We start from the raw sequence: 22,149 nt of genomic DNA, 5'->3' as shown, positions 1-22,149 counted from the left end.
CCCCACCGTGCCACCTCCTAAGCTTCCCCATGCAGTGGGTAAAGCTAAAAGGAAGGAGGAGGCACTGGTACTGCGACTGCCGTCCCAGCTGTGCAAAGAGACTGCCCTCCATGGCATGCACCCCCATTGTGACTGGAGTCTCCACATTCCGCACTGCACATGCCTCCATGCTCCAGTGGTCCAAGAGATATCCCTTGGATGCCTGGGTGCATCAAATCTCTGCTCCCAACAGCGCACCTAGACCTGCCATATCCACCCCTCCACTGCTCTCAGTACTGCAGCCCACTACTCTGGGGGACGTACCGCTCCTCTTTTGACAGAGACCACACCTGGCAGTTAAGCACAGATGGCCCACATTGACGGCTCTACTGCTACTCGAGGTCTCTTTGGACTCAGACAGCTATTCATCAGGGGAACCATCATTCTCACCTGTGTCATGGCACAGCTCCGGCTCTGTACACTCCCGCACCGCTGCCTTGCCATGGATATCCTTGGGGCCTGCTGTATCCCCAGGACCCAACCCCATGGGTACACTGGCTGCCCTGGGACCCATACCACCACCCATCTCTGCCTTCCCAGGTCTTACACCCTTCCGTCCAGGCTCATGTGCCAGCACAGGGCACGATCAAATGGTGCTCAATCCTTTAATCAGCAAGGGCTTCTATTTCCTGTACTTTCTCAACCCTAAAAAGGGAGGAGGAGTCTGCCCCATCCTCAATCTCCTACTACTCAATACTTTCATTAGGAAAATCAATTTCCGTGTGGTGACACTCGCTTTCATCATGCTATCCCTCCTACAGGAGGCATCGTTTGCAGCTCTCCACATGAAGAATGTTTATTTTCACATTGATGTCTATCCGGCTCACTACAAGTTTCTTCGCTTCCGTGTGGGTGACAACCACTGCCATTTCAGAGTTCTCCCCTTTGGCATTGTGACAGCTCTAAGGGTCTTCACCAAAGTCTTTGTGGTTTTGGCAGCCCAACTAAGACAACTGGGGTACTCTGTGTTTCCTTACTTAGATGACTGGCTTCTGGTGACACCATCCCTCTCAGAGATGACATTGGCCATCTGCATTCTTGACATCTGTATAAACGAGGAGCAATCTGTGCTTGTCCCGAGGTGGACAATCCAATTCACCAGGGCATGCCTAGATTCTGGGACAGCTTGGGCCTTTTCCTACCCTGACATCCCTAGTGGCAGCCCTATGCTGCAACCCACGTGCCATGGTGCGCAGCAGTCTCTGCCTCAGCCACATGGCGGCCTGCCCCCACATGACTCCACAGACCTGCCTGCACATGCGCTGTCTACAGCTGTGGCTCCTATCAGTCTGCAGACACCACATCGACTACCTGGATGCTACACTGTCCCATGTCTGGTCCGGGCCTCCCTCGCCTAATGGACCGACCCTTCCAAGGTGCACCGCCTTCACCATTCCTGTCCCAACTGCCACTCTCACCATGGACGACTCCTTAGCCAGTTGGGGTGCCCACCTGAATGGACACATGCCCCTACACATGTCCACCCCCCATCCACCTCCCTGTGCTGCTGGACCTCCTCATGCAGGACCAGGATGGAGTCCAACATCCCAGCCCAGGCCTGCCTTGCCTCATGGCCTGGCTTTTGGATGGGGCTTGCAAGACAATGCTTGTTCGACACTGGTGCAGCACATACTTACACTCAGCAGACAAGCTTCCACACGTGCGTGCTATGCAGCGAAATGGAAGTGTTTCATTTCCTGGACGCAATGACGCCATCTCCCGCTCAGTGATATCTCTGTCTCCACCACCCTGGACTACCTTCTGGACTTCAAGATCTCAAGCCTTGCCCCCAGCTCAGTCCAAGTCCACTTGGCAGCGCTGAGTGCCTTCCTCCCACTCGATGTTTATCTACCACCACCTGCTTTCTGAAAGGGCTGATGAACAGCTTCCCATTGCTCCTTAAACCTACACCCCCCCAGGGACCTCAATCTTGTACTCTCTGCCCTCACCAGACCTCCCTTTGAGCCCCTGGCTGTGTGCTCCCTCTCACAGTTATCCATGAAGGTCATCTTTCTCGTAGCCATCACTTCAGCAAATTGCCGTCCACGGTGGCAGAGTTCCAGGATACCTTCACCCTAAGTTTCTCCCGAAAGTAGTTTTGGAATTTCACCTCAATCAGTCCAGCCACTCCCAGTCGTCCATCCTAAGCCACACACCACTCTGGTGGACAGGACCCCGCACTCATCAGATGTCCGCCATGCACTTGCATTCTACCTTGACAGAACCTGTGCCTTTTGCACCCCTCTATGCCTTTTCGTAGCCATTGCAGAGAGGTTGCAGGGCCAAGCCCTCTCTTCACAAAGCATATCAAAATGGGCCTCTATATGCATAACAGAGTGCTATGGGCAGTCTAACACCCTGCTGCCTGACGGGATTAAGGCCCACTCCATGTGGGCACATGCAGCCACCTCCACCTCCCTGGTTGACATCCCCTGGCATGGCATATGCTGGGCGGTGACTTGGCACTCCGTGCATACCTTCACCATCCACTACGCCATCACCCAGGAAGTGGCAGAAGACACAGCTGTGGGACAGGCCGTCCTGCAGATGGCGATACCTCTTGCTTCCTCGCATCCGCCTCCAAGCTGATCACTGCTTGATACTCATCCACGTTTGGAATACATATAGGGACCAGCACTCTAAGAAGAAGAGGAGGTTACTTACCTGTAACTGGAGGCTCTTTGAGATGTGTGGTCCCTATTTGTATTCCAATACCTGCCCACTGTCCCTGCTGCTGCGGAGTGTGCTACTCAGCTGTAAGAGGATGACTAAGGGTGCATCACCGCGCATGGCCCTTTATAACCTTGCCTGGAGCATGAGGCAATGTATGACACATGTGTGGGTCAATGGATACTGCTACTGAAAACTTCTGGCTCTGGTGCACGGCACGCATGTGCACCTGCATTTGCAATACAGATAGGGACCACACATCTCAAAGAACTTCCAGTTACAGGTAAGTTACTTCCTCTTCCCAATTGTCCAGTGAGACATAGAGAACTTGTACCCTGAGTTCTAGCCCAAAATATAGAACTCTCACATTATGACATTTTATTTATATTAAAGTGATTTTAGGTAATTTTAGAGGCTTTTAAAATCTATTAGGTATATTAAGACCTGTACAGCTGGAGTATGTGTACTAAGGAAGTCTGGATTTACAGGGGAAAAGATTTTTAGAAGTACCAATAAAACCATTTAAAAACACTCTAAAGCATTTTAAAGGTATTTGTGTGTAAAATAGCAGCATATTCAGAAGACATGATGGTTTGAGGTGGGATAAACGTTTTACTGGCACTCTTTTGATATCGCCTGAATAATTCACTTATTGCTTTGCCACTTGTGTGTTATGCAGGTCATCCCAAACTGTTACAAATAAATCTTCCAGAGCACACCCTTCTAGAATGAATTGTTTTCTCTCTCTCTCGGGTAGGGTGTGGGTGTGTGTGTGTGTGCACAACACGCTCCCCCCCCCCCGCAGATATGTACATAATGTTATAATACATGCATCCTTTGAGCCAAATTTTGCTCTCAGTTAATTCTACAGTCAAGGTGCTTGCCTGTAATAGCAGAATTTACCCCAGTTGATGAATTCCTCATTTTCTCTCTAAATATCTTCCATGCTTAAACACATTGTCCTTACATCTCTGGTCCTTTACCATTGGCAAACATCGATTGTTTTCCCCAACACCTGTATTTATAATGGAGCTGAAATTAACATATCTATTTTTGACTTCATTATTTATGCAACATTGATGAATAATGATAATAATTAGCACTGGTAATTTCGTCAGCTCTATTAATAAAGACCTTGCACCTATAACACCTTGTCTTCACAGATCTCAAAGTGCCTTACGAACATTAACAAATTATGCCTCACCAAACTCCTGTCACAATAATTAATGCCATTTGACAGATGGAGAAACTGAGTCAAAGAGGTTAAATGGCTTGCCCAAGCTCTCATTGGAAGTCTGTGGCAAGGCTGGGCACAGAACCTAGAACTCCCAACTCTTTGCTCTTTGCTTTAGGTACTAGCTCATGATTTATTTTGATCAGAGATTTCCTGGGTGTTAGCTAATGTGGTGAGCTCACAACTTTGTGGGTTTTTTGTTTGTTTGCTGGTCGGTCTTGTACAAATAGTGGCAGGTATTTTTGTTTTACACTTTTTAATGCCCAGCAAGTGCTGGGGTTTTTCCCTTTAAAAATATGAATAATTGATAGCAGATTGGTTCAATTAGTATAAACACAGAATTGTTAAAAATATGGCCAGTCATGTCAGAGCTTTTGCCTTATGAGAAAAGGGCTGTGTCTACCCTACACATTTTTACCTAAGCTTTACCTAAAATTGCGAGCATTTCATGTATGCTAGCACTCTCAGGGTACATATGGGGTTGGTAGCCATGGTGGGAAATTTTAAGGGAAAATGTGTCGTATAATCAAGGCTAGAGAGAGAGATTTGGCTGGTTAGCTTCCTAGGCTAGAGGATTTTCAAAGAATTGCTTCAGGTTGGGAGGTATTTAGCTAGGAGACTCACTCCCATAATGATCATTGAGATTTGCATGACTACAGTCCTGCACAACACTTGGAAAGCATGTGAATGAATACAGTGAAGCCAGCTCTATGGACTAAACAACCACTATAAAACATCCTTAGCGTTTCCAGAACTTCATATATAGACCACACGCCAATTCTCCTTTCAGTTGCACATATGCAATTCCCATTGACTCCAGCTGGAGTCATACCTGCATAACTCAGAGCAGAATTTGGCCCAGTGTCTATTATGCAAGAGTTTTTTTGGCGCCGTGGGTGACCACTTAAAACAGGGTTCATTCTATTTGATATTCTTTTTAATTCAAATGCATTACTTCACTGGAACTGGCAGTACCTGGGAGCTAACTATCATCTCTTGAATGCAGTTGTCTGCACCTCCCAAGTGCTAGGGCATCAGAGTATCTTTTTTTTTTTCTTTCTTCCCCTTTGTCCGCACTGGTCAAGGAGAAACTTTGGGGTGAAGATTGCTGTGCTCTGCTACAGCTGAATGGCCTCAGATCCCCATCAATTATTGATGGAGTTAATTCTTCCACAATTACTGGCATATTGGAGCTAGCTGACTGAATCAAGCTAATTAGTCTATTAACGAAGGCCACCAGAACCCTTTAAGGCATTTGGTCAGCAGCATCTGCAGCACTGGTGTTGCTCGCCCACAGAATGCCAACTATCTCTCGCTGGGGTGCAGCAATGTGCGTATTCATATAGTGACTCTATTAAAAGAAAAGGGCAGATTTTCTCACTCTTATGTCACCAAGAGGCAGAAATAAGCTTTTTAGTGCCTCCTTTTCTCCTCTCTTTCTTTAATAATAGAATACTGGCTGGGTGTAACAATATCCGGCACTGATGCTTTTAACAGTTTCAGTGATTTCAAGAGCTGAATTCAATTGTGGTCTGTTCTGAGGACTTGGAGCCAGAAATTCCTGAGTGCTAATCCCTACTCTGACACTGATTTTTTCTGTAGGCTTGGGCAAATCACTTAATCTCGTGGTGCCCCAGCTTCCCCATCTGTAAAATGGGAATAACAGTATTTCCCCAATACACAGGGCTATTGTAATGATCAGTGAATTAGGGCTTCATCCTGCAAACACTTAGGTGCATGAATAGTCCCCTTTAAGTCACTAGGACTATTCACATGCGTAAATATTGGCACAATTAGAGGTTTAGTATTTTGAGAAAGAGCTCTGATGATAGAAAGGGCTATGGAAACTCCAAGAATAAATACCCAGTTTTTCCAATTCTTGTAATTTGATCATGAGTCTTGTGACACATGGTGCTTTTTCTTAAAGTTCCAGCTCCTGGAATCCTGTGATTATAGAGAATTTCAGCTTTCTCATATTTACATGTTTCTAGCCTTATGGTTACTGAGGAAAGCTTCAGAATGGGACCCTGAGAGGCAAATACCAGAATGCAAATGAAAAGAACCCAAAATTTATTATTATTTTTTAGAAATCTTATGCATTTTAAGACAATCTCATAATTTTGCAGGGGCCTGACTCATGATTTTTGAAAGCCTGGTGTTGGCAATACTGCACATGTGTAAGCATTATAAACTATATCTTTAGGCAGACAAGTGAGGACAGGATCTGTACTCTACATGATATCCCCCATTAGAATTACAGCTTGCCCTTTTTATTTTCAGTAATTGCTCTAATTCCTTGTAATAACAACATCAGTTATAGCAACACTGATTCCATCTTAGCACTATGAAGGGCTTGATTTCTGCTGTTACTTTACCCGTGGAACTTCCATTACCTCTATGGGTCGGTTGCAGCATTGAGCATTCTACCTGTACCATCTATCTGTGGTTGTTTAAAGACCTGAATATTGTATGGACTACTGACAGAAGGTAACCATGATCCCCATGGGTTTTCATTATGCCATTGATTAAAACAAAAACAAACAAACAAAAACCTCACCACACATACAAGGTTGAGGAAACGACTGAAAAATACCATAATCTTCTTTGACAGTTGCACTGTATGCTGATTATATGTTCCTTTTGAAACTGGGTGAAAATCCCTTTTGCTTAGCATAAATATTTTTAGATTTGTTTCTTTAAAAAAAATGAAGCTGGTGCTTATTGTTGTCTCAAAATCATCTCCGCTATTGTTTGGAAAAGATGATTGATTTGGATTGTTAATTTAAACAGTCTGCAGTGGTTGTGACAGCGCACATAGTTACAATTAACCTTGTGATGCAGAATTCATTATTGAAGAAGGACTAATGAGCCATTCTAAGGTTTGTACTGATCGCAGAATGCCTGGATGCAGCAGATCACTATTGGCCGCAGAGTCATTCCTGGTCTTTAGTGTCACATAGTCTGTGAGGACTGGAGAGATTTAAATATTTTTTAAGGTATTTGTGTAAAATCTTCCTCTCTACTAGCCTGTACTAGCATTGTCTGCATACCCAGTTAATATTTCTGAAGTGATCTCTCCCACCCCCAAATCAGCTGTCTACTGGATGTGCTGTAAGAGCAAATAACGTGACATTTGAAGCAACATTGGGAGAACTATAAAGTACTGGCCATGTAGGCCTGAGACACAGAGTTCAGATCCAGATCTGAACGTCCACAATGATGGTGAGTGTTCATTCAGATTTGGAGTTCTGAGTCAGGGATATCTATGCATTAAACTGGTTGCTTACAGCCAAGGCTTGCTGCTACCCTCCTTTGTGCAGGTTTGGCTGTATGTGTTGTTTATAGCATTTGTTCCATAGCGAAAGATATCGTTAGAGTGCAGTTATGGTCTGTTAGAAAAGTGACTTGGTGAACCTTTGACCAAGCTAGTGCCTGTGTGCATTTTAGCATTCTGTCTATTGACTTTAAGGACACAATACATTTGAGCTACTTCTTACTCCTGTTAGCTTGCAGAGCTCATACGGGTATGTGAGACTGAACTGGAGTCTGTTATAATCTGGATTATTAACTGAGTTTCAACTACAGAACCTTCATTGCACATCTCAAGAGCATTTTGCCTTCCCTAAATACAGTTTATCCCGGGATTGTAGAAATAAAAGTATTTCTAGGCAATCACAACCACAGATATGGTGCAGTAAAACCTTTATAGCTCCCTGTCGCACACAGCTCCACCACATCTTGTCATGTAGGCCATTTCTTGGGCTGCTCTTTGTGCAAGCCTTTTTAGAAATACTTGTAGTTGCAAAACAGGCCTTTTATGTTATCACTGTGAATCTACCAAAATAGCAAAGAGTCCTGTGGCACCTTATAGACTAACAGATGTATTGGAGCATGAGCTTTCGTGGGTGAATACCCACTTCGTTGGATGCATGTAGTGGAAATTTCCAGAGGCAGGTATAAATATGCAAGCAAGAATCAGGCTAGGGATAATGAGGTTAGTTCAATCAGGGAGGACGAGGCCCTCTTCTAGCAGTTGAAGTCTGAACACCAAGGGAGAAACTGCTTTTGTAGTTGGCTAGCCATTATCTGTTCAGGGGACACCATCACAGGGCCTAATAACATCAGCCACGCTATCAGAGGCTCATTCACCTGCACATCTATCAATGTGGTATATGCCATCATGTGCCAGCAATGCCTCTCTGCCATGTACATTGGTCAAACTGGACAGTCTCTACGTAAAAGAATAAATGGACACAAATCAGATGTCAAGAATTATAACATTCATAAACCAGTCAGAGAACACTTCAATCTCTCTGGTCACGCGATTACAGACATGAAAGTTGCGATATTACAACAGAAAAACTTCAAATCCAGACTCCAGCAAGAGACTGCTGAATTGGAATTCATTTGCAAATTGGATACAATTAACTTAGGCTTGAATAGAGACTGGGAGTGGCTAAGTCATTATGCAAGGTAACCTATTTCCCCTTGTTTTTTCCTACCCTCCCCCCTTCCTCAGACGTTCTTGTTAAACTCTGGATTTGTGCTGGAAATGGCCCACCTTGATTATCATACACATTGTAAGGAGAGTGATCACTTTAGATAAGCTATTACCAGCAGGAGAGTGGGGTGGGGGGAGAGAAAACCTTTTGTAGTGATAATCACCCATTTTTTCATGGTTTGTGTGTATAAAAACGTCTTCTGTACTTTCCACAGTATGCATCCGATGAAGTGAGCTGTAGCTCACGAAAGCTTATGCTCAAATAAATTGGTTAGTCTCTAAGGTGCCACAAGTACTCCTTTTCTTTTAGCCATTCACAGTCTTTGTTTAATCCTGAGCTGATGGTATCAAATTTGCAAATGAACTGAAGCTCAGCAGTTTCTCTTTGAAGTCTTGTCCTGAATTTTTTTGCTGCAGGATGGCTACCTTTAAATCTGCTATTGTGTGTCCAGGAAGTTTTTGTATATTGCTGTTCCTAATATCTGATTTGTGTCCATTTATCCTTTTACGTAGGGACTGTCCAGTTTGGCCGATGTACATATCAGAGGGGCATTGCTGGCACATGATGGCGTATATTACATTGGTGGACGTGCAGGTGAATGAACCAGTGATGGTGTGGCTGATCTGGTTAGGTCCTGTGATGGTGTCGCTGGTGTAGATATGTGGACAGAGTTGGCATCGAGGTTTGTTGCATGGATTGGTTCCTGAGTTAGAGTTACTATGGTGCGGTGTGTAGTTGCTGGTGAGAATATGCTTCAGGTTGGCGGGTTGTCTGTGGGCAAGGACTGGCCTGCCTCCCAAGGCCTGTGAAAGTGACGGATCGTTGTCCAGGATGGGTTGTAGATCACTGATGATGTGTTGGAGAGGTTTTAGCTGAGGACTGTATGTGATAGCCAGTGAAGTTCTGTTGGTTTCTCTCTTGGGCTTGTCTCGCAGCAGGAGGCTTCTGGGTACACATCTGGCTCTGTTGATCTGTTTCCTTATTTCCTCGTGCGGTTATCATAGTTTTGAGAATACTTGGTGAAGATCTTGTAGGTGTTGGTCTCTGTCTGAAGGGTTCATTCACCTGCATGTCCACCCAATGTAATATGTGCCATCATGTGCCAGCAGTGCCCCTCTGCTATGTACATTGGCCAAACTGGACAGACCCTAAGTAAAAGGATAAATGGACACAAATCAGATATTAGGAATGGCAATATACAAAACCCTGTAGGGGAACACTTCAATCTCCCTGGACGCACAATAGCAGATTTAAAGGTAGCCATCCGGCAGCAAAAAAACTTCGGGACCAGACTTCAAAGAGAAACTGCTGAGTTTCAGTTCATTTGCAAATTTGACACTATCAGCTCTGGGTTAAACAAAGACTGTGAATGGCTAGCCATATTTATTTCACCTACAAAAGCAGTTTCTCCTCCCTTGGTGTTCATACCTCAATGCTAGAAGAGGGCCTCATCCTCCCTGATTGAACTAACCTCGTTATCCCTAGCCTGATTCTTGCTTGCATATTTATACCTGCCTCTGGAAATTTCCACTACATGCGTCTGACGAAGTGGGCATTCACCCACGAAAGCTTATGCTCCAATATGTCTGTTAGTCTATAAGGTGCCAAAGGACTCTTTGCTACAAAAATGTGTCTACCAGTCTCAGGTTCAGTTTGGCTCTTCCATTCTTAGCAGAGGGAGTGCCAGGAGCTGCTCTGCTCTGGAGCTTAGATGTGCTGCAGGAGTATAGCCACAGGAGCACTCTGCTATGGAGTGTCCATTGTGTCATGCGGAACACAAGGCCAGTCTAGAGTGGAGCTGGAGAGCCAGAAAGGAGAGCAGGGAAAAGAAAACTCATTTGATTTTAATGCTATGAACTGTACATGGACAAATTCTTCAAGCACTAGAGGGCCTGATCTAACTTGCAGTGCAGTCAGTGGCAGTCTTTCCATTGGCTGCAGGAGGAGTTGGATTGGGGCTATGGTCACCACAAAGGAGTGTGGTGAACATGAATAAGAACCTGACTTGGAAGCTGGATGGACAAGTATCCATGAGACAATCTCTTCCTTCAGAAAGTGAAGAAACTCTGGTTTAGCAGAGAGAGCTAGTCCTAGGGTATGTGCAATTGTTTGGCAACCTGTAGATGCCTCTTCGACATTCACAATATTCCGGGACAGGGCATGGCGGGCTGCATGAACTGGCACCCCTTGCAGGTACTTCCTCTAAAAATAGGCCAGACTAGCACTGCTAGTAGATCCGACTAATGGGAAATGTTTTACAATCTCCATTATCATTATTCCCCCAACTCAACCTAGCCATCTTAAAGTGGCTGATTTCTTGTAGGCCTTGTGGCAGATGCAAGTCTTGAGAAGGGATTTAAAGAAGGAGAGGGATGAATCAGTTCAGGAATGGGATCCATTGGATGAGGAGCAGCGTGTAAGAAATTGCACAGATGTTTTGGGGAGGAGTAGAGAAGTAGGTGGTCCAGGCTGGTCTCATTAGCAAAGGAGAATAGGGCCAGGAGTGACATGATAAAAGACAGACATAGATAAGGAAGGAGGGGTAAACCTGGGAAGGGCCTTGAAAGCGGGAACAAGAAACTTGAACTTCATGTGGTGTAAGAGGGGAAGTTAGTAGAGGGATTCGAAAAGGAAGAGGATGTGACCAGAAGAACAGTCAAGAAGTACAGCTTTAGCAGCTGTGCTTTATACAGACTGGAAGAAGATGATGTTGGTGTCAGGGAAGCTGAAGAGGAGCAGGTTACAGTATTTACGATATGTGGTGATGAGTGCCTTGATCAGAGTTTTTGAGTCTGGACAATAAAAAGCAGGATTCTAAAAGCATTATGGAAGAAGAAGTGGAAAGATTTGGAAACAGTCTGGATTTATGGGGAAAGGAGAGGGAATGATTCCTGGGTTATGGGTCTGATTGCCAGGCAGGATGGAGATATTGTCAAGAGTAACAGACAATGCAGGGTTTGTGTGTGTGTGTGCATATTGAGCCTTAATTTACTTTCTGTTAAATTTCATTCCATTCCTCCCAGTGTTGATTTCATGTGTGACTGAAGCTCGTAACTCTGTGATTAGTGCATGGGGTCCCCTGTCTGAGTGGGTTTGCTTGATATATCCCAGCACTGTGCAGCCTTTGTGGACATCAATTAGTTGCTGTTGCAATGAACTCTTCTCTTACATGTCGTGTGGTGTGCTTGTTCAGATTACTGACATTAAAATGAACTTCTGTTTTTGCCAGGAGTTAACCCTGGAGGACCAACCAAGTGTCATGTCAGGTTCTGCAGGCTCCATTCAGCAATAATCCCCTGAGTCACTCTCAGTTAGAGATGGGCTCAAATCACAAAATCTGTGTCTGGACACCTCATAGTTCAAGATCCTTGGTTTTGGTTTGATCCATCATAACGATAGGTGCTGTTTGCAAAATCTGGATCTAGTTCTGTGTGGAGATTTCAAATACTCCAAAGATTGGGGTTCTTCTTAGCCAGGGTTTTGGTCTGGGCCTGTCACTACTCTCAATGAAACTGTTTATTCCAGCTCTGAAGAGAAGAACATTAACAGACTCTGACACTGATTTCTCCTTCCTTTAATACTGCCTCCCCTTTATGTTCTGTTCATTTCTTAATTTATGAACATGTATTTTACCACTAGATGTCCTTAGTTCTCATGCCGATCCCACAATAGCATAACCAGAGACCCAGAATCCTACAGCAATTGGTGATTGTATAATAACTGATTTATAAGAATGGCTATTCTCTGTCAGCATTATTGGGTTACCCAGCCGCTCTCAGAAACCATTTATGTAACTGCTGAGAAAATACAAGCTTCCAAATATTGTATAGTAATTATGGGAAAGTATAACAGAAAGAGAGAAACATTGCTGAGGCATTTGGTAGTGAAAGGAACATTCTCACATGCACATCTGTAACCACTAAGGAATGACAGACCTTAATTTCTTTACTAGCAAAATATCTTCCACTTTTCTACTCTGACCACCTTCCTACAAATGTTTCCACAACAATGAAGTTAAAAGGATTTTCTTTCTCTCCCTATTAATGGCTGCCCAATAATGGCAGGTGTGCAAGAGGCAAAACATTGTGTATTTGTACAATATTCCTGAAGATCTCCAAAACTACATTTAGTGTGTGTGTGTGTGTCTTATATACATACACACACACTTCCTTTATATACCACTTTCTCCCATGCAGTATGCAGTGTTAATACTTGTATATACAACAAAGGGTGAAAAACGTAATGTTTTCTGAGAATGAAGACAATATTTAACTCCAGGTGACCAAAGACTGTCTCAACCTTGAATGGTGATCTTGGGGTACAGTACTTTATTTCAGTGGTGTAGCTTTTTTTTTCATGTTCTGTTTTGTAGAAGGAACACTCATCCTACCTTGGTTTGCTTGTTTGTTTATATTTTTCCCCTCCAGAAAGCCCATTGCTGACCCCGCACGGTGGTACTGCTGTTTCACAAAGCTGGAGTCAACACGCATGTAGGAGAGAGGGTTGTCACTCTGGCAATTTGTCCTTCCCAAATAGATGTGACTGTTTTGCTAGCTTTCTTTCCCTTATTTATTCCTTTTGGTTAATTCGTTTGTGGGAGTTGGTGGCTTTTTGTTTTTGTTTAACCTGGAGGGTTAGCTATGCAGTTTGGCTTCTTCAGTGCCAACCAACTTGAGTAGCACAGAGCTCTTAAAAAAACCACCCCCTTCTTGCTGTATCTTGCCCCTTTTCCACACCCTGCTGCTCCCACTCAAGCAAAGTTTACAGAATCACTCTTTTATTTGTAGATCTTTAGACCGTGGGAAGGGAAGCTTTGAAAAGAGGAATAAAATCTCATTGCAACCAAGTCCTTCAATCAGGCTGAATTAACTGCCAATTAAAACATAATTCCATTCCTATTAAGATGGATGAGTTCCCTCTGAAACGGGGAGCTGCTGATTTCTTTCTTCCTCTCACTTTATTTTAAAAATTTTTTTAAGAGCTCTGAACAAATTACTGCTTTGCCAATGGGGAATTGGGCAGGGATTACTCTGATTTTTTGTGTGCCCAGCAGCGAAAGGGTTAATGCCTGCTTTCCTCTTTGGTATCCGCTAGTTGCAGCCCATGTTGTGATCAGTCCATGTCCATGTGCATTTTGTCCCCCAATTTAATAACAAGTAATTAAAAAAGTAAACAGTAATAACAACAGTCCTCTCCAATTTTCTCCAGGACACCCTACCTGCCTGCAATTCACCACAAACATGACGGAGGCTGTAAAAACCTATAAGTGGCAATGCATTGAGTGCAAATCCTGCAGCCTTTGCGGGACCTCTGAAAACGATGTGAGTTGGTTTTTTTTTAATGTAAATTAGTACTGGTGAAAGCGACTGCAACGACTGCCCTAGAATACTGTCCTCTGGTTCACTACAAAACTGCAAAACACTGGCAGCAGCGATGGGTCACTCCTCCATTGCTCTTTCAGTATACCTGAGCCCTGACATGGAAAGAACCTCTCTGGTCCAGTTGCAGTGACTCATTTAATCATTTGTTTCTCCTGAGATTATCATGGGTGTCATATAAGGCCACTTTAGATGATCGTATTTGTGATTTGGACACTTGTCCCATAGAAACTGGACTGAAGCCACAAACCCAATGTCACATAGGTCATTGAACAGCTGTGATCTGGGCTGGATTTGAATGGGTGATGGTCTAGAGATGGCAGGTCTATCTCCTATTACTAATCCCCCCGTGTCACCCAATTTGAAGCTCATATGAATTTCAATTTTTATGATAAAACCCAAAACCATGGAAACATTTGGGTTGGAAGGGACTTTTTATTGATAATCTAGTCCATTTCCTTTGCTCCATAGCAAGATAGACGTCAAGCAGCTCTCTGGATTTTGTTTTTAGCAATAAAACAGAAAAATCTTAAGAGTCTGGGTGCATTCTGTTTTAAGAGCGAAGGGGGGATTTTCAGTGCAGTATATGGGTGTTGCCTATCCGAACAGAGTTTTTTTTGTGACAATGTGAAGAGCTACAGTCCTCGTGATAGGAACAGCTCATTTACATGTGAGCCACTGAACAGACCCCCCTCACTAACCTGCTGAACTTTGCTAAATTTGTTCTGTCCAGGCTGGAGAGTAAAAAGGTCCTGGCAAGAAAGGATTCTCTGGACTAGGTAACATCAGAGATGATCAGAGGAATGGAGAACCAACCTTTTGAGAGGAGACTTAAGCTTGGCTTGTTTAACCTAACCAAATGAAGGCTGAGGGGAGATATGATTGCTCTCTATAAATAAACCAGCGGAATAAGTACCAGGGAGAGAGCGGAGTTATTTAAGTGAAGGGCTAGTGCTGGAAGAAGAACACATTGGATATAAACTGGCTGTCAGCAAGTTTAGGGTTAAAATTAGGTGACGGTTTCTAACCATCAGAGGAGTGAAGTTCTGGAACAGCCTTCCAAGGGGAGCAGTGGAGGCAAAAACCGAACTGGTTTCAAGACTGACCTTGATAAGTTTACGGAGGTGGTGATATAATGAGACTGCTTACAATAGCATGTAGCCCATCTGTGGCTGCTAGTAGTAAATATCCCCAATGGCTGGAGATGGGACACTAGATGGGGAGGGCTCTGTGTTACTACAGATCATTCTTTCCCGGATCTCTGGCTGGTAGGTCTTGTTCACATGTTCAGGGTCAAACTGATCACCATTTTTGGGGTCGGGAAGGAATTTCTCTCTGGGTAAGATTAGCAGACGCCCTGGGAGGTTTTTTTGCTTTCCTCTGAAGCATGAGGCATGGGTCACTTGCTGGTTGAACTAGAGTAAGTGGTGAATTCTGTGTAACTTGAAGTTTTAAAATCATGATTTGAGTTACTCAAATCATGATTTGAGTAACTCAGACAGAGGTTATGGGTCTATTACAGGAGTGGGTGGGTGAGGTTCTGTGAATCATAGAATCATGGAATATCAGGGTTGGAAGGGACCTCAGGAGGTCATCTAGTCCAACCCCCTGCTCAAAGCAGGACTGATGCCCAATTAAATCATCCCAGCCAGGGCTTTGTCAAGCCTGACCTTAAAAACTTCTAAGGAAGGAGATTCCACCACTTCCCTAGGTAATGCATTCCAGTGTTTCACCACCCTCCTAGTGAAAAAGTTTTTCCTAATATCCAACCTAAATTTCCCCCACTGCAGCTTGAGACCATTACTCCTTGTTCCGTCATCTGCTACCACTGAGCAGAGTCTAGATCCATCCTCTTTGGAACCCCCTTTCAGGTAGTTGAAAGCAGCTATCAAATCCCCCCTCATTCTTCTCTTCTGTAGGCTAAACATCCCCAGTTCCCTCAGCCTCTCCTCATAACTCATGTGTTCCAGTCCCCTAATCATTTTTGTTGCCCTCTGCTGGACTCTTTCCAATTTTTCCACATCCTTTTTGTAATATGGGGCCCAAAACTGGACACAGTACTCCAGATGAGGCCTCACCAGTGTCGAATAGAGGGGAATGATCATGTCTCGATCTGTTGGCAATGCCCCTACTTATACAGCCCAAAATGCCATTGGCCTTCTTGGCGACAAGGGCACACTGTTGACTCATATCCAGCTTCTTGTCCACTGTAACCCCTAGGTCCTTTTCTGCAGAAAAGGCCTGCAATGTGCAGGAGGTCAGACTAGATGACCATGATGGTCCATTCTGGCCTTTAAATCTATGAGGGTATAATGAAGTGGAAAATCCAATCTCATATATGGGTGTGGTCCGGGGATAAATGCCTCTCCATTTATCTGATCTTGCTGGTGGATTCCCGCAGATCAAAGGGAGATTTATCAGTTAGAAATTCAAGCTGTCTTGTTCAATTCAGATGTGGCCAGAAAGGGTTGTTGTGGCAAAGTGAGGAGAGTGTGGTGGTTGACCCTGGAAGCAGAAATGTGAGGTTTTGTAAATCCATTCATGTTCCGTATGTGCTTATTGTTAAAGCTATGTTCAAAAGTGTGCAGTACTGATTTACATATGCTTTTGTTCCCACCTCAGCAATAGACTAATCAACATTCTCTCTCTCTCTCTTCCTCCCTCCCCCCCACACCGCCAACAATTCTGCTTCAGGACCAGCTGCTCTTCTGTGACGACTGCGACCGTGGCTATCACATGTATTGCTTAAACCCACCAGTGTCCGAGCCTCCAGAAGGTAACATGTTCTGGAAGTCTACATCGAGAGCAACAGAAGGGCCCATGGGGAGGAGGGAGGAAATCAGAAGGTGGCCGTGGGCAAGGTGGGTGAAGGAATTGGGAACCAGACTCAGAGCAATGAGGCAGAGGCAAAATGTCAGGTAGCTTTGTAGTGCACATCTGATTGCTAACAGTTGGCTTACCAGGGAGGCAGATCAAGGACCCAGTCCTGAAGGAAAACAAGAGACCATTTGGAAGGGTTGAAGATTCTATACTGGGGGAAGCCTGAGCTAGACGTCTCCTGTCTAGTGGGGATGAGGGCTGATAATCTGGTGGGTCTGGGCCCTGTTTAACATTAATCTACCTCTCAGGTATGGGGAGTTTACAATACTCCTTGCTGGAGAAATGTGGGGAGTAGGCTGTCCTTCCTGACATATGCTGCATTTCAAGGGAGAAAGCAATCTCAATGACATTTCCTCATGAAAACCTGGTAAATGAGAGAACAGCTCTCCTGTGTTTTAAAGTGACTCAGCAGATTTGGGAAATCCGCTAGGTTAGGTTCACTACAGAAGTTCATAGTTGGACGCTTCTTACCTGAATTTTATGTTGTTCTCCGAGTTATTGTCCCTACAGGTGTGCCACATTATCAATCAGAGGTTTTTTTTTTGTCAGCAGTGTCTGCAGGTCCACCTGCATGTTACTCATCCTTGTGCTCCAGACCAAAGATACATAGGAAGGCGCCTACCTATTGCCATTCCAGTTCCTTCTCAACTGCCTGTGGCTAGAGACTGAATATTGTGGTGTCCACTAGATTAACCTTTTAGCTATTCATTCTCCATTTCTTTTATTTTCTTTCTTCCTTTTATTTTTAGTACTCTGTTCCTTTTTTTCCTGCACAAGTTTGTGCCTTTGAGGGGAGGGGTTCTGTTCCCTTTTTTGTTGGCCATGGTTATGGCCTCTGCCACCCTCAGCCTTTCCTCACTTATGGCCTCACTTCTGTGGGCTCTGACCCAAACCCTGCCAGACCTATCATTCAGTAGTGGGCATTCTAAATGCCCCCAGTGCTATAGAGAGTCCCATATCCCATTGAAGTGCAAGGTCTGCTCTGGATTCAAGAGCAGATCAAGGAAACTGAGAGAGGATAGAATGAAACTGCTCCTTATGGAGTGCTCCCTGAGATCTACAGGATCCCATTGCCCACCCCCCCATACTTTGGCCTCATCTTCTCAGACTGTTCTGGTGATTTCTTTGGCTCTAGCTCTGTTTAGCAAAAAACAATGGGTAGCTCCAGAGGCCCTGAAAGAAGAAGAGATCTTGGTCTCCTGACAAGGAGTCTAAATGGAGGGAAAAGTCACCCCAGAGACCAGGGTCTAAGGAGACTTTGCATCCTGCTGTGGGTACTGCTGAGATTCCTGCTTCCTTCAATACTGAGGACCCGATCTCACTGAAAAAGAACTCCAGCATGCTATGTACTGAAAAATATCTTGGCAAACAACCATGCTTGGCACCAGCCTCTGTACCTTCAGAGTCCTCCAAGCACAAGGACTCTTCAAAGAAACCACCACCGGCCCCAGCTCTGGCACCCTCTGAGGGCCACAGACACAAGGAGTGTGCAGACAGCCCATCTGTACTGTCTCTTTACCACTGGATTCACCTCAGCTTGAGGAGTACTGCCCTGGAATGCTGGTACTGACCTCATTCCTCTCCCATGAGGACCACAGAGTGACAGAGGCTTGAGTCTCCTCTCCTTAGAGACTGAGGGCCTTTCTGCCAACATCAATGTACCAACCAGTACTGCAGCCCTCTCACCCAAAAACTTGGGCACCAGTATCAACTCAGATGCCAATACCTACTTGACCGCCAGTACTGACTCTCCTTGCCCCTCCATTGGACACAGCGGATGACAAATCTTCAGGATCAGACATCTCTGTCTAAGATTCGACCACCTTCCTATTCCAACATCCTGACCCAGTGGTGTATCCTGACAATAAGACTCCAAAAACTAGTTGTCATCTATCCCACCAACCCTGGCAGGAACACCCCTGGGGTCCTGTTCCTTTCCCATATGTCCTGTCACATTGGGCTTTCTGGAACCCTGGGTCCCCTATGATGACCAATTGTATAGCGTGTTCTTATGTAAAAGGGCCTGTCAAGAGGAGCAGCCACCAGTACCCAGGGAGCCTGCTCCGCAGAGGACTAAGTACTAAGAGTTGAGGAGGAGGCACCTCTCTCCAATAAAATCCTCTTCATCTCCAGATGAAACCATTTTGCTCCCTTCACCATTCAGTATGGATGATCATAAATTTTGTCAAGATCTGATGACTTTGCAAATTCCCTTCTAGGAAATACAGAAGCCCCAGCACTTCCTTGTGGATATTTTCTATACCACGTCTCATGGCAAAATATCCCTGTCTGTTAATGATGCCCTGTTCTCTCCAGCATGTAACGTATGGCAGACATCTGCTATCATCTCACCTACATGGAAGATGGTTGACAAAAAACTGTTCAAGGGCTCCGAATACCATTTTTTCCCATCCCACCGCCCTGGTGGTCAACACAATCAGTGAAAGGAACAGACAGCGCTGGTTGAGATCTACTCCTCATGATAACAAGCTCAAATACCTGGACCTTCTTGGATGCAAGAGTTATTCTTCAGCTGCACTACAGTTCAGTGATGCCTTGTTGGTGAAGTATAACTCCACCAATTACATCAAATTTTCATATTTTATTGACCATCTGCCCCAGGAGCAGATGGACCAATTTCAAGGCCTTATTTCAGAAGAAGAGACAATTGCCAAAGCATCCTTGCAAGCCTCACTCAGTGTGGCTGCCACAGCCTTTCACTTTGTGGCTGCAGTTATATTTATGTGTCGAGGTTCAGGGCTGCAATCCTCTGGTCTTCCTAGAGAAGTGTAGAATACATTAGAAGATCTTCCCTTGGAAGGGCCCAAGCCCTTCAGCAATGAGACAGATGCGTCCCTGAACTCTCACAAAGACCCTGCAATCCTTGGGCATTTACATCCCTGCAACAACAACAACAAAAATATAACAAGTCACAGACAGTCCAACAGTGTCGCCCAGTTCAGTATTTTACTTCCCACAAGCAGTATTCTATTGCTGCCTCCTAGTAACCAACTTCATCCAAGTGACCATTTTGGCTTATTGGTTGACAGTCATGAATCACCACGCTGTATGAATCCTACGCTGTAACATTCTGTCCTCCCTCCACTTATGGGAATTCTCTCTCCCATTTCACACCTTTCTGGGAGCATATCAAACAGATGGATACTGGAAATAATTTCATTAGAATACAGCATCCCATTCAACCACTTCCCCCTTCTTCCTGTCCCTTTTCAGGAATCCTTCTCATCAGGGTCTCTTGAAGCAGGAAGCTCAATCCCTCCTGTTACTGAGGGAATTGAATTAGTTCCTCCCAAATTCAACAGAAGAGGGTTTTACATTTTTGCATTCATCTCCCACAAGGATCATCCTCATAGATGCATCCATGCAAGGCTGGGGAGCTCACTTTCAGGACTCCACAGCACAGGGCAAATGGACCCCCAGGAATTGTTGTTGAGCTCAGGGCAGTCCAATACATGTCCCTTCACTTCCTACTCAGGATCCAGGTTCACTCCGTAAGAGGCATGACAACAGAGCGACGATATACTACATCAACCACCAAGGAGGCACAACATGCCAATCTTTATGTGCAGAGGAAATAAAGCTCTGGAACTGGTGTCTCACCCACCAGATTGACATCTCAGCCCATCTACCAGGTCTGCAGAACATCTTCGCAGACACTCTGAGCAGACATTTCTGCCAGGATCACAAATAAGAACTGAGCAATACTATCTTTCAGAAGACTTTTCTCACCTGGGGTTCTTCAGCGATAGACCTCTTTGTGGCTCCAATACAAAATGCCATCACCTCTGCCTGAGGGGAGGACTTGGTCACAACTCCCTGGAAGATTCCTTCTTCAGCCGTTAGCCTCAGGTTCTGCTATACACTTATCAACACAATTGCTCCTCAGAGTCCTGAATAGGCTGAAACAGCAGAAAGCAGCAGTTATCCTCTTAGCTCCAAAATGGTCAAGACAAATATAGTTCTTACCCCAATCTCTCCTTATTACACCTCTTGACCTGGCTCCTTGATGGCTCTTTGGCCTAGAGCAGGATTGTTCTCTTGAGCTGCAGTGTGTGCTGCTGAATAGTAGGAAGCCTGTCCTAAGGGAAACCTACTGTGAGGGGCCAGACCATATCAGACCAGCTGCTGACCTGCACCCTGACTAACTTCACTGTAACCAGTGAGCCCAGCTGCACTGCCTTGGAGCTGACCGAGTAGCCACAGCTCCTCATTGGCAGCTGGTTTAGCAGCTCTGCTTATAAACCTGGTCTCCCAGCAGATCAGCAGCAGCTAAGTGCATATCGTATCTGTAACTGTGCTTGCCTTGTTCCAATCCCTGCTCCTGCTTTTGCTCCAGCCCATTCCTCATTAGCTTCTGACTTCTGGCTTTGATCTCTGGCTCTGCCCCTGGCCTACAACTCTAGTTTACCCTCTAAAGCCCTGGCATTCAACTTCTGTCCTGGCACTGACCTTGGCTCGTTTCTGGTCTCCGCCCACCCTAGGCCCAGGGTTAAACAGTAGGCTGAACTCTCATTTCAACAACTGGGCCTGACTGAACATGGCTTGGTTGGTGACACCTACCTGCAAAAGTGGAAGCAGTTGAAGGGGTGTCACTTTTTGTGCAACCTGCCACTACCAGATTCCTGAAGGGAGTGGCCAACCTCTTTCCTCACATAGGACAGTCCATGCCACTTTGGAACCTTAATTTAGTTCTCAGTGCCTTGAGAAACCCCCTTTGAACATATGGGAAGTTATTCCCTGCTGCAAAAACCTGCATTCCTCGTAGCCATTGCTTCAGCCAGAAGAATAAGTGAATTGGGAGCTCTTATGGCTGATCCACCATATACTGTGTTCTACCAAGGCAAGGTGACTTTGTCCTCATTCTCACTTTTTATCTGAAGTCTCATCAGACTTTCACATCAACCAGGACTTTCAGCTACTGCTCTTTTTTACCTCAAACCTCATGCTTCAAGGGAAGAGACTAGTCTCAAAACTCTAGATGTGAAAAGAGCCCTTGCTTTCTATCTTGACAAAACTAAACCCTTCAAATCCTCTCCTAGACTTTTTGTCTCCATTTCAGAGAGAATGAAGGGAGCTCCTCTTTTCACCCAAAGACTATCTAAATGGGTCTTAACATGTTACAAAGCGTTTGGGGTACACCCTCCATGTAGGGGACTGCTCATTCCACAAGGGTGAAGTCCACCTCTGTAAGAACTGCTTAAGAACATATCATTCCAGACATTTGCAAAGCTGCCTTCTGGTCATTGGTGCACACTTTTTCCCAGCATTATGCTGTTGTTCACACCTCTAGATCAGCTGCAGCTTTTGGTGAGGCTGTGCTCCAAATTGTTCTGAACTTGTCTGCTCAGTACCCTTCTCTGTACCTGAGGTACTGTTTGGGAGTCACCTAACATGGAGCCCCCATAGGAACAATAACTTGAAGGAG

General features: G+C 44.9%; 1 protein-coding gene across 5 annotated transcripts in view; it reads left to right on the top strand.

The window, feature by feature from the left end:
• DPF3 (double PHD fingers 3) overlaps nt 1–22,149 on the top strand; it is a 221,720-nt gene that overhangs the window by 186,513 nt on the left and 13,058 nt on the right. For 3 of the 5 annotated variants that reach the window (XR_012159436.1, XR_012159434.1, XM_073348533.1), the window contains exons 9-10: nt 13,654–13,766; nt 16,518–16,599. Coding sequence is in view for 1 of the 5 variants with exons in the window: in XM_073348533.1 (XP_073204634.1) it covers nt 13,654–13,766; nt 16,518–16,599 (195 nt within the window). In the remaining 4 variants the exon portion in view is untranslated. Of the gene's footprint in view, nt 1–13,653; nt 13,767–16,517; nt 16,600–22,149 lie in introns of those variants that run through there. The other 2 variants (XR_012159439.1, XR_012159440.1) reach the window with 2 other exon arrangements.

This window comes from Lepidochelys kempii, chromosome 6 (assembly GCF_965140265.1).
Source record: "Lepidochelys kempii isolate rLepKem1 chromosome 6, rLepKem1.hap2, whole genome shotgun sequence".
Lineage (NCBI taxonomy): Eukaryota > Metazoa > Chordata > Testudines > Cheloniidae > Lepidochelys > Lepidochelys kempii.
Note: the sequence above shows the minus strand (reverse complement) of the source record. Positions and strands in the feature narration are given on the sequence as shown.